Source organism: Melospiza melodia, chromosome 9 (genome assembly GCF_035770615.1).
Source record: "Melospiza melodia melodia isolate bMelMel2 chromosome 9, bMelMel2.pri, whole genome shotgun sequence".
Taxonomy (NCBI): domain Eukaryota; kingdom Metazoa; phylum Chordata; class Aves; order Passeriformes; family Passerellidae; genus Melospiza; species Melospiza melodia.
Genome location: NC_086202.1, coordinates 20,209,951 through 20,222,602, shown reverse-complemented (window position 1 = coordinate 20,222,602; position 12,652 = coordinate 20,209,951). Strand labels below are relative to the sequence as shown.

Genomic DNA, 12,652 nt, shown 5'->3' with positions numbered 1-12,652 from the left:
TGTGCAGCTTTCCAAAGGGCTATCATCTGTGTGTAGGGTTGGTGTTTTCTATGTCTTCATTTAGTAGCTAACAAACAAGACAGAAGACAACTCAATAATAAGCCATGATAAAAGCCTGTCTTTTTTGTTCTGTCTTTGGAAGAATGAACTTTTATATAAGTAGCAAAGCTGTCTTTTTCAGGTATCATTGCAGAGTGGTGACTGCTGCAGCTGATAGGCATGTCAGCTAACATTACTTGTCAGTATGCAGAAACAGCCAGTATAAACATTTTTTTCAGTTGACTTAAAGTATTTTTAAGAAAGCTTCTGATACACTTATAATTTCCAAAAAAAAAACCCCACCAGTACCAATAGGAACATTTCTGCTCTCTTGTGAGTTTTTTAAGCAAGTAGCATTTTGAGAATAAAATTCAACATTAAAGGGGAGGCAATTCAAGACTTGGTGCAGACAGTTACATACAGAAAATAAGTAAAAGTTAGGGGATTGATCTTTCCTTTGTCCTTTCTGTTAAGTAGTCTTAGATGCAATTTTCAAGTGTCAGAAAAACAGTAACAGAGTGTTTATTTAGCAACACAGCTAGATATAATGTCAAGTTTTGGCTTTGACTGAATTTTTTGCAAACTCTGCTCAAACTTTTATTTTAAACCAACTATGTAACAGGTTTAGAAGAGTCTCAGTTACAAAATCAGTTAGACACGTTGCTCCAATTGCACCTCTCTGCTGTGTACCATAAACTAAGTATATGTCAACTTTGAAGAGTTTGCTTCTCAGCATGCTTTAGTTAAGGGCTCTGACATACCTGGAAGTGCTGGCAGAAGCAATTACAAAGCTCTAGCTGTTCAAGACCTGCCCTTTCTGCTAAGGTTTCTATCCCCACAACGTAAGTGGCCAGTAGAACGGTTGTCTATTTCAATTAAGTCACTGCACTCAAGTCTGTGATGGTTTGTTGTTGTGCCATTCAGCCGTCCCTGCTTTTTGGGGTAGGTGTCTCCTAATAGAGTCAAATAGTACAGCGCAGGTAAATATTTCAGCTGTGACAGGTAAATCTGTTCGCAGTCTGGAATCAGAGCTTTCAATAAAGCCTGGTAGAAAATAGAAAAGAAGAATCAGCAATACTGTATTTGATGGCTTGTGTAGCATGCCATTTCCAATGCTGACTGGCCTGACATTGTTTGGTGTATTCAGTTTGTCAGCCAAACCCCCAGGAGTGGTTTGTGTTTGTTTTGGCTTTTTCTTTTTGTTACAGTTCCAGTCTAATGATCCTATGTAGCCCACCACTTCAGTAAGAGTCTTACTGGATTGATGCAATTTTTGTCTGTCTTTTTCACATACAGATGCATGTTTTTGTTCCAGTAACTCATCCCTTTCTTCCTTGGATCAACACCACCTTTGCTTGTTTCAGCCCAACTCTGTGTTTACTCATCATTTTATGTTCTGTTCTTCTCCTTTCTCATTTTACAAAAGGAAGCACCAAATACGAGGAAAATGCCAGTGGACACCAGCCACCGTTCTTCCAGCTCCACTTCCCTTCCTTTCCCCCATGATCCTCCTGTATTTCCCTTTGATCCCCAGCACAACCCAAACCAGGTGCAGCACCCACCCCATGATGTACTGATGCCCAGCATGGTGGGCAAGGCACGTAAACTGTCAGGTAATAATCACAGGACTTTTCATCCTTCTTGGTGATCAGAAATGTTGCTGAAGTACAGCTCCTCAGTTCTTGTCTTTCATAATGTAGTTTCACTATCTGTCTGAATTCCTCCAGCAATCTGGAAGGACAAATCACATTTCTTCTTCTCTGTCCTTCAGAATTTTTCTGTGGTTCTGTGCTAACTGTGCATAACCAAAGCCAATAACCCTAATGGAAACATTATGATGGCTATATACAAAGTCATATCAATATTTTTATGAGTTATTTTCTTTAATGTTAAAGTAGTAGTAAGACCCACCACCTTGTTTCCATGTGTAAGAGTACTTCCACAAATTCCTCATTCCCACGAATCACACATGTGCCAGTAGAAATAACTACTTCCTGCATGAGAATTATTTTCCTGTGACAGCATCAAAACCAGTTTGATCTGCCAGCCTTGGAATACTTTGTTGGGCTCCTCTATGATGAAACAAGGGGCTAGTAAAGAAATCTGTGACAGCAGCTGCAGTAGGATAAGGAGAGGAAATGCAGTGACGAAAATGAATGCTGGAAAAGGTACAGCTAGCTTTTATTCAGAATTGCATGTCAGCCAGTAACTGGATGTACTAGTGATTTCACTGTTCTTCTGTCACCTGCTGGCCACAGCTGATAGTTCAGAGAGGATGAAACAAAAATTGTAACTAAGCATACCTTTTTTTAAAAATTTATTTCAGGAGATCAGAAGAACATCATCCAGAAACTTCTGGTTGTGCCTGACAGGGGTGAAGCTTTCCAAGGTGAAGACTACCCAGGTGTGGCACTGAGCTATGGGAGTCTCCCTTGTGTACCCAAAGGCACCCTCTCCCAAGGGCAAAAGCCTCTTGTTAATTTGCATTTAGGAGGTGGAGCATCGAGAGTCTCTGGCCGTTTGCTGAACACAAATTATCCTGCTGCACAAACAGCCACGTTACCAGATAAGCGAACAATGCTCTGGGGGAAACATGCTGGCCAGCCAGGCAAGAGTTTCCAAGAGGGCTTCCTCCAGCAGCCTTCACAACATCACATGCATGAATCTCATGCCATGGGTTGCAGAGTACCAGCCAGCACAGACTATAGCACTTTAAGAATACCACGTGAGCCTTCTTGGGATCCCGGTGCTTCTCAAGGCTGCCCTGTGCCCCCCTCTTGTGTTAAGGCCCCGGGCCCAAGGAGAGTGGACATGCCTCCAGAAGAAGACTGGCGAGAGAACAGCTACACCCCTCAGCCTGGCAGAAGGCGAATGCTGCCAGTGCATGTGAGGGATGGGACTTTTGCTTCTGCTTCTGAGACACACAGAAATATGCTGGCTCGAGCAGCAGCAGCTACTGGCACCATGCAAAATAATGGCTGGTGAGATCCCATTCGCTCCATGTGCCCCAGTACACCACTCTGTGGACTGTGGTGGTTGCCAGAGTGTGGATTGCATGGAGACAGGAAAGTCTTTCAAACACTGTCTGTGCCAGTTTTGTCTTAAAATGTAGCTATACAGTATGTGGAAACTAATTGCACTGTATTTCGTTTCTGACACTACTGAACTGCTGTTTGGATGGGGAATCTTAACTGTTTTAGTCCTGGCCTCTCCTAGCAAACAAGTGCTATAGGAATGGTAATTTGCTTACGGGTAAGTTCAGAAGTGTGCACACATTTTGAAGGAAGATGGCAACTAACAAAAGGACATTTTTAAGGACTCTTTTTCATGAAATGTAGCTTTGGTAAATTCTTCACAAAAAGAAACCAATCCTTTTGTTTTCTTTTCCTTCCCCTCTCCTGTTCCTTCCTAGGGGAAAAAAACAACTGATCCACCTTCCAGGTTCCAGTAAATCTGCCCTTGGCAGGTGGTAGTTAGTAAAGCAAGCACGGTTTTCAATGTTCTGCGATCTCATACAGAGATCACAGCAGAGGAAGTGACAGGGAGACATTTGTTCACAGGAAACCCCAATTTTCTCCACTTCTTTAAAGCAAACTAATGATGCTTCAAACAGAAAAGACTGTTAATGCTGCACGCTTAACTACACCAATGTAAACACAGAATAAGTTTAACTATTTTAGTGTCAAGCATACTTGCTTTTGTAAGTATTTTTCAAATAAATCTATGAAAATAGTTCTATTTACCTGTCTGTGTTTGAGTTTTCTGTTTAGCTTTACTTTCCACTTAGCTGGAAACGTCTAATTAATTTTCTTACACGTGAACAAACATAATTAAGTTGTTTATTCTAGTTCATTAACAAGGTTTATGCAATAAAGACTTAGATTGGAGGACATGCCTAATTTTGACTCAGGACTTCATGTGTTTCATTACTACTCAGCACTTAAGTTTCTCCTCATGATGGACAATAATTAAGTGTCCTTCAAAAAAGTATTTTGAGACTGACTACTTGTTTTAAGGAAAACAACTACATTTAAGCAGGATGGTAGTGTATGCAGATCTACAAGAAAAATCATTAGAAATTATTGATGTGGAGAGAAGTGTCATTTTAATCACACTTGTCCTCCTGCTCCTGCAGATGCTTTCAGGTGTGATGGTTGTGAGGCGTTCAGAAGCATGGGAGGTTCTGTTCCATGCTCGTCCTGGTACATGGTTCTGTTGGGAACAGGGCTGGAGCTGTGGCGATGCCACTGCTGCTGGAAGGGCTGCCCTGCCCTGCCCCTTTGCTGCCCTGTGAATGACAGGATAATCTAAGAAAACAAGCTGCCAAAGTAAAGTACAAAGTCAACACTTCAAGAATCAATATAAAGTATGAAACTTCTGCAACTGAAGACAATGTGCATGCTTTAGCTTTCTTATGTCGTTGTGACCAGGAAAGAATGGAAGTATACTTACATAAAGCTCTGCAAAATAATTCTGAGTTGATGAATTTTTTAAAAATAATCAGTAGTAATGAAGTGGGGTTTTTTTTAAGAGAACTGTTCTGTTTATTCCATTACAGTTCTAGCTACCAAGTTTCAAAACTGTTTTTAAATGTCCTTTGTATATCAGTTGCTTTGTATGAAGTTAACCAGAGGCCTGAGAAGGAAAAACTGGGTCCATACCAAGCAGTATATTAGTACATCTGAAGAGAAACAAACTAAAGTACTTTCAACAATATATTTAACATGGGAGGAAACGTGAGGCTGGAAAAATACTGTTGCTTCAGCTTGTGTCTGCAAATTTTAGTAAAATCAGTAGGATAATATTTACTTTGTAATTCTTTTGACTAACTTGTCTTTTTAGTGACATTTATACCATACAAAAATCAATTATGTAGTTAATAGATTGTTAAAGTTCACTGTTGCTATAGGAAGGATGAGGAGGGGGTTCCCACAGGAATTCAGCAGCTATTGAGAATTCTTAAAGAGTTAACAGTTTGTGAGCTTTGATGCAATATAACCTTTTCTTTGTCCGTGGCTGAAGAGTATGTTATTGGATGAAATTAAATGAAATGACTGCCATACACACTTGAATTCACCTTTTTAAAATAAGTGAGTGCTAGTTCTTGTAAATATAAAATTCTTACTCCCTGTATTTCTATGATCACTCATTGTGTTTGTAATATGCATTTAGACCTTGTGTTGGGAGCAAAAGAAGGCAATAATAAAATGAAGAGTAATTTGCTGTCCTACAGTAGCGAAATTATGTAAGTATGATCCTTCTGTGTTTGGAAAAGGAACTACCTAGCAGAGTTCCTTCTCTCAAAGGCAACCAAGTTTGTACCTGCTGCTTGTGGAAGTCCTATTTAGACCTGCTGAGCAGCACATGTGCTCAAATGGAGCATGCAGCACTTGGGAGTTAACCAGAATGTGCTATGCTTTAGAGAAGGGAAATGCCCATTTGTTTTTAACAAAGGCTACTGCACCCACATTAAGATGGGGGAATTTGGGAAGAGGGAAGGAATAATTTCCCCTGATTGTTAATATTGCTGGAATGGACTTACCAGTGATGGTTGGGTAGGACATAGAAAGTACAGGCAGCATTCCAGAATACTGGAATTCACGAAGGGTTTGGATCTAATGTTATATAGGGAGAGGGGTAGGGCAGAGGTTTAGGGCAAAGAAAAGGAGGAAAGCAAAAGAAATGGTGGATTGGAATAGGAAGGAACAGATGGATAGGTGAAAAAGGCAGAATGAAAGGAAATGTGTGCATATCTTGGTTCAGATGTGTCTCTTTTTAAGGAACACTCAGTCTAAATTTTCCTTCCTTCTTTCAGTGGATAGATTCCTGTACAGATATGGTCCTCAGCAGCAGTGGGGTGCTGAAGCTTTTGAGAAAGGAAGATTGACTGATGGAGAGAGTAGGCAATGTTCTTTGTAGCAGTCTTTGGTTATGTTACTGCTGTGCTAAATGAAACTGTGCAGAAGCACTTAGGTACTGCTGCTATATGTATAAATAGACATTGGACAAACAGTGTAGGACAAGTCAGTGTTTGTGCGAGCTTGGACCAAGATAAAAAGGTGCTTGGGATTTACAAACACCTCACTGAAGTTAGCTGTGTTCTGGAGTCTCCAGCCACTGTGCTGTCTCTTGTTCAGTGCTGTGGCTGGTAAAAAACAAAAGTGTATTTTCATCCATCTGTGCTTGCTGCCTCTGGCATTTTATCACATCATAGCCCGGAATCTTTTCAAGGCTACTTATATATCTGTACAGCTTTTTAAAGGCTAATTGTTCACCATTGCTATTGCAGATGGAATTACCTTTAAGGTTTCAGAAAATGTTTTAGAAAAAGCATGTTAGATTCATTATTTTGTAATTCTCTTGCTAAGATAGCATTATTCTTCTAGTTCACTAAATAAATTTTTCATCCTTTAAAACCAAAGCAATGTAGCTTGGAAAGGTTTTTAAGATTGCTTTTTCATTAATGGAAAAATGCTAAGACCAGCTGTGGAGTCGCTTGAGAGCACTGATATTTTCACTAGCATGTTTGTGGATGCAGATACAAGTGAAAGAGTTCTGCTGAAGAAACAAACTTCCTTATTGACATCAATAGAATTGTTTTAATAATAATTCTTGAGTGAGTAAACACTGAATATACTCATGAATAAGAAGGTCAAGTGTCTTTTTGTAAACTAACTTAAATTACGTTTGTTGAATGAGGATTATCTTAAGTTTTGGCTGGCCCAGTCCCAGATGATTCACCAGTTAATCATAGGCTTGAGAAGTTTTATGTGTGTTTATATCACTAATCAAAATAATTTAAAATAGGAACACATGAGAAAAGTGAATACAATAAGCTATACTTCAATAATAACTGTAAAAATAATTTAATATTGCTAAATTTTAACTTCTTCACTACTCAGGCAAAATTATTTTGATGGCATTTTAGGGTTAGCTATCCTTCCAGGGTTTTACTCACAGTTTATACTAGTTAATAATTATGTGACTGTCAATTGAGGGAGCTCCAAGCATAGAACTTTTCCTGCTTACAAAAAAAGAAACAAATGCATTCAAGGTTGCCTTAAATTACTGAAAGCACCTTAAAGCATGAGCACGTTAACAGACAGTATCTCTGTGAAGGTTCAGACTGACTTTTGTTTAAGATCTAAAATATGTCAATCAAATGGAAGTTAATCTTATATTACTGTTAATAACTCAGCTACAAATTTTCAGAAATCAGATATGTATTTAAAAGTACATTTAAGAAGAAATAACCAGTTGTTCACGGCAGTATGTATTAATTGTTCCTAACAGGATGAAATAATGCATGCATTCCCTTTGTTTTGAAATTCAGTTGGTTTCTCCAGATAGATTAAAAAAATTCAGTTGACATTAAACAACCGTTTCAGTGCTGTGGACTGGTTTTGGATAACTGTCCTTAGAGGCATAAAAGAAGCTATTTAATGTAGCAGATGAATCAAGCCAGGTTTTTGACACCATATTTGTCTGAAGAGAGAGAAGGAGGTATGTGTGTGGGAGTCTTGACTGATCAGTAAGCTGCTGATTTGAACACAAGGTTGTAATTCATGGGAAGAGCACAGTGGTACAGATGAGAAAATAAAATTGTAATGACTTCTCATGGAATGACCTCTCATGGTGGGTTGGGGGGAAGCCCACATCTCTTCAGTAGCTTCAGAATTGTCTATGAGCTTAGGAATTTACGGGGACAGAATGCAGCGTAGAAGAGCTTTTAAATGTTTATGTGGGTGATTTTGATATTTCCTTGAGATCCTTTTCTGCATTCATTTTTTCATGACCTCAGGGTTGCCCAGTTATGAAGGTCATTTTTGTTAAACCCTTTCTTCAACCCTATCCAATCCTAATGTAACAGTTAATTCTTATTAGTACTTCATGGTGTTTGGTCTCAAAGATGCAGAGAGATAAGCTGAAAGCATAGTTGCACTTTCCCCTCATAGTCATGATGGTCAGATGCATTTGTGAGAAAAGAGTGCATGAACTTTTCAGCAACTGAGTTGTCATATCTGCTTTTTGTGGGTTTGTTGCCCCAACACTTCCCATTAAAATTCATTAATGGGATTTTTCTGATCTGTAGGACATTGTGTTTATGGATCAACAAAGTTTAAAAAAATAGTAAAACATATCTCACACTGTGTTCTATCATAGTTCCTGTTACAGAGCAGTAGTAAGTTTGGGAGGTTTTTGCAGGCTCCTGTACATAGACGTGCTTACCTTGAGTACTTTGTCAGTTAAGTCTTTGCTTGTGGAGGCGCTGAGGAAACGAGAGAACACAAAGGAGGGCAGCAAAAAGCAGAGTGAACTCAATTTTTAGAGTGAGTAGAGGTGACTATTAATAGTCTATTAATATCATTAAGGTAGTAAGATAAATGAAGAGAGGGAATTGGTTGGTCTCAGATGGTAGGAGAAAGAGCAATTGCTTAAGGCTAAGGAAGGGAAAGTTTGAACTAGATAATAAGGGCAGAGGAAGGAATGCTTTAAGCAGAGAAAGTGATGTTTTGAGGAACCTAAGGAAGGGTTTGAGGTACCATCACTCTAGAGGTGTGAAATTTAAATCAGATATGTGTCTGGTAGGGTTTGATATGTGAAAGTTATCTAAATTCTGGAGTTGGGTTGCTTTAGCATGTTTTTTGCAGTTCTGGTATGATGCAAATAATGCCTGTGGCCTTGACTAACTTTTTAAATGTAGTCTGTACTTCCTCAGCTCGTTCACAGGGTTTATCAGGCAATGAGGGAAATGTGTGCTGGGAGGGAGTGGGACAGGATACACTGTAATAGTAAAGTAGCTTGTCATTTTATACCAGCACTATCTAATATATATATATACTATCTAATAATTTGGTTTTAGTTATTCTCTTTTGAAGTCAGTGCAGCTTCTCAGTACTGGATGACATTGGGAGCTGGAATATTGCATTGATAATGACTTTATAATGCTGGAGAAAATGGCTTAAGACAATGTTTTCAACCTTTCTGAAAAATGCCTCTGTGTTACAGATAATAAGATTTGTCATAAAATAACTGACTTGGGATGGCAGGGAAACCTTGTGCCTGCTTAAAAGAAAATTTTGAAGTATTGATATTGAAACTCAGTGTAGCAGTATGTCAAAATATATTTAAACAAATATGTGCCTTGTTTTGAGGCAGTTCATACCAACCTCAGTATCATTTCTGGCATTTAAGAAAGTATAGCTTCAAACAGTCACTAGTGCAAGTCAATGAAATGGAACACCTTCTTAAAAGTTTTGTCTTCATCTTACTCTCCTGCTCATATCACGTCTTCCCCTCTCAGACCTGGTTTATCTTCGCAAGATTTGTTCTGTGCATCTTTCTCTTGGGATCTGGAATATATCTCTCTCTCCTGTGAATCAATTTCCTTCTTAGTTTTCAAAAAGTTCTTATTGGGTAATTAGATGATTCTGGGACATTGTGCCAGTTTTTAAGGTATGTCGCTGTTAGAGTCAGAAGATACTGTTCTGGTATCTGCCCTGCTGCTACAAAATTTCACAATCATTTTTAAGTCTTACTTCTTTCTGCTTGAAATTCAATAAACAACACTTGTCTCAGGCAGTGATTAACTAAAATGTAGTTGCTACTATACTTTGCACCCCTCCATCAGGGGAGGTGTCAAAACAGCCAAGGTTTTAACATAGCACCTTTTTGTTTAAACGGCTCTTGCATGCTGCTTGAGCGGGTACTGCCTTGAGATGGAGCAGAAAGAAATCAAGTATCTGCATCCCAAATGATCCCATTCCCCATGGTACAGAAGAAGATGGATTGGTTTGGTGATTCCATCTGTTTCTCCTGCTGAACTGTTTTTTCCTTATGAAAGCAAGTTGTTCAGAAAGCAGTCCAGTGCTAGCAGCTAGGTAATGGTTTGGAATATCCCATCAGAATAGGACTTGATCAGATTATCTTTCTCTTTTCTCCTTTCCCTATCCCTTTCCTTCCCATTCCATTCCTTGGAACGGAATGGCCACTTGGTGGCAAAGCTGAACAGGAAGTAAAACATGACTTTGCTTTTCAGATTTGTCTGGCACTTGTGGGAAACTCACAGGATTATAAAGGCACACTGCCTTCTACCTGCAAGGCTGTATTTCTGTTTGTAATTGTGTTCCAAAGTTCCTACAATGATAATGCTACATGTGGTGCTGGTGGAAGATGTTTGATTTCTTGAACACAGGATGGATCAAATCAATCATCTTTGCCTTCGCCATGAGTTTGCCAAATTGGGACAATGTAAATATCCCTTCCAGAGTCTGTAGCAGATTTAGAGCCAATACCACATGGAAAAGCTTCAATAAAGGGCTTAGGGAGAGACACTACTACCTATTTCTGCCTAATGAAGATTTTTATATTGTCCTAATGAGAATCAAGCATGCTTGGCATTTTAATGGGGTAATATAGTATATGTCAGAACAATGACAGCAAAATGCCAAGGTAACTGTGCTAGCCAACTTACTTTTCTAGCTGTTTTTATCAGTGAAAGTGGTAAGATAATTATTTTAATGTTTTTTGGATGTGTCATTTGTGGGAGACATAATACCATTTTTCATATCAACCTGATATTGGGGGAGCAAAGCCAGCAAGATTTCATCCATATGTGCCTTTTCTTCAGGTAATGCCTGGATGTAACTGGAAGCGTTTCAGCCTGCAGGGCACTAGGTATACTGCCTAGAGGCTGATAATGTCCCTTTCTGGTACAGCATCATAACAAAATAACATTGTGCTGTGCTTTTTCCTCAATGAGCATTCTGACTGCATCAGCCCCTTTTACTTCACACCCCAGGAACATGGCTGCAGGCTCCTGGGAGAAGAGAACCATTGAAATAAGTAAGGCATCTCTCTTGCAACTGCATTTCAGGTGAGGTGGAGGAGATTCCTGACAACACTCAGCAAGGTCTCTGGTTCCCTGTGTGTTTGGAAATGCATGGATAAATGAATGTCTTTATAATATGGGATTCTCTGCTGTTTCATGCTGTCAAAAATTCAAACTGCATTTATTACTGGACTCCTCTTGATTTTAAATACAAGACTGAATTCATTCCCCCTGCTTCTTGTTTCAGCAGATCTCCTTTAAGCTAACATTAAAATCAGGAATGACATCTACTTACTGCCCTTCCTGTTCTGTGCTCTCCCTGCATACACTGAATTGATACACATCCTTGCTGTTGAAGGAAATGAGCTTTTGTTCTATTTAAAAACCAGGCCCTTTAAATTGATTGTACAATGACAGACATTTGCAGAATATGTGGTATAAAGTAGTAATTCTTGCTGCTGGAAAGCTTAGCAATTAAATCTAAAGTAGTCATCCAGGACTTTTTTCCATGATACTCTGATGTATCCCAGCCCTCTTTTTGCATGCATGCACACATTTTACTTGTGGGCATGGAATTATTAGAACTCTGGTTTTCCAAAACTTCGGAGTCTTGCAAATATCCCAAAGGTTTATAATTCTTACTCTCTTAAAATTTTCATTTGCTTCCTTAAGTGTTTTTATGTGTTTCATTCAAAGTTTCTTGCTTGTACTGTCTTGGCTGTAGAAGAGCACTTGTGTAACGTGTCAATTCCAATGTTTTTTTGCTTAAGCCAAAGAGCTTTTCGTGCTCAGCATGGGAGATCTTCATCTCAGGTGTCATCCTTTTCCCTTGGACCTGAATGTGGCAAGAACCAAGACGTTGCTGGAAACCAGAACTTCTGAATGGCTTTTCTTTCTTAACTTCCTGCTTTATTTGTGGAATAGATTGCACAGCTCGGTATAAATAATGCATGTGAACTTTGTTTGTTTGTATAGAACATAAAGGCTGCGATAACACTGCCCCCTGTCAGCCTGCGCAGCTTTGGGGGATGAGGGGCGCAGCTCCTGCCGCCGTACCCAGGGCCCTCCATGCTCTTTGGTCCACTCTTGCTCAACTCCAGGGAGAAGGCAGAGAATTTGGCTGAATCATCTGTCACGGGGAGCTTGCCCCAAGCTGTGCCCAAACTGCGAGGGAACTTCTCTTTCCTCCTCCCTTTCCTGCCAGGTTTGGCTCTGGGTCACTTTGTGTCGTGCCGGCCCCACTGAGGGCACGGCCGCGGCCCCTCGCTCTGCGCTGGTTCCCGGTGGGAAGCGAGGGCCTCGCCACTCCCCAACCCCGCTCTCCGGTCTGTGCGGCCCTCGGGGCGGCCCCACGGAGCTCTCCAAGGTGGCCGCCGGCCCTCGCCCGCGCGGCTTCGCTGGGGGCCGGGCCATCCGCCGCGCCTCCCCCTCGGCCCCGGCCTGGCGCCCGCCCGTCCTGGGGCGGGGGCGTTCCGGCCGCCTCGCCCGCCTCCGCCTGCTGTCCGGAGAGCGCCGGGAGGTGTCGGGCCGCATTCCCCGCCCCGCCCCGCGCCGCCGCCCCGGGTCGGGCGGGAGTCTCGCCGTGGTCCCGGTCGGGGCCGGGAGCTCCGCGCGCTCCCGCGGTGCCCGGCGGGCGGCGGCGCGGTGCATGCCGGGCCCGGGGCGGACCGTCCCCGCGCTGCGCCAGGAGCCGCGAGCCGCGCCCGCCGCCATGTTCCGCCGGGCCGCCGCCGCCCGGCGCCTGTAGCCGCCCCCGCCCGCCCCGCCGCGCCCCACCAGCCG

The 12,652-nt window shown here is 41.4% G+C and overlaps 1 protein-coding gene across 7 annotated transcripts in view; it reads left to right on the top strand.

Moving 5' to 3' along the window:
• The window catches only part of USP54 (ubiquitin specific peptidase 54), a 91,487-nt gene extending 87,710 nt beyond the window's left edge, over positions 1-3,777 (top strand). For 6 of the 7 annotated variants that reach the window (XM_063163757.1, XM_063163753.1, XM_063163754.1 and 3 more), the window contains 2 exons: positions 1,466-1,652; positions 2,366-3,777. In XM_063163757.1, coding sequence (XP_063019827.1) covers positions 1,466-1,652; positions 2,366-3,024 — 846 coding nt within the window. In that variant the 3' untranslated portion in view covers positions 3,025-3,777. The remainder of the gene's footprint in view (positions 1-1,465; positions 1,653-2,365) is intronic. The other variant, XM_063163759.1, reaches the window with a different exon arrangement.
• Positions 3,778-12,652: the final 8,875 nt, after the last annotated feature.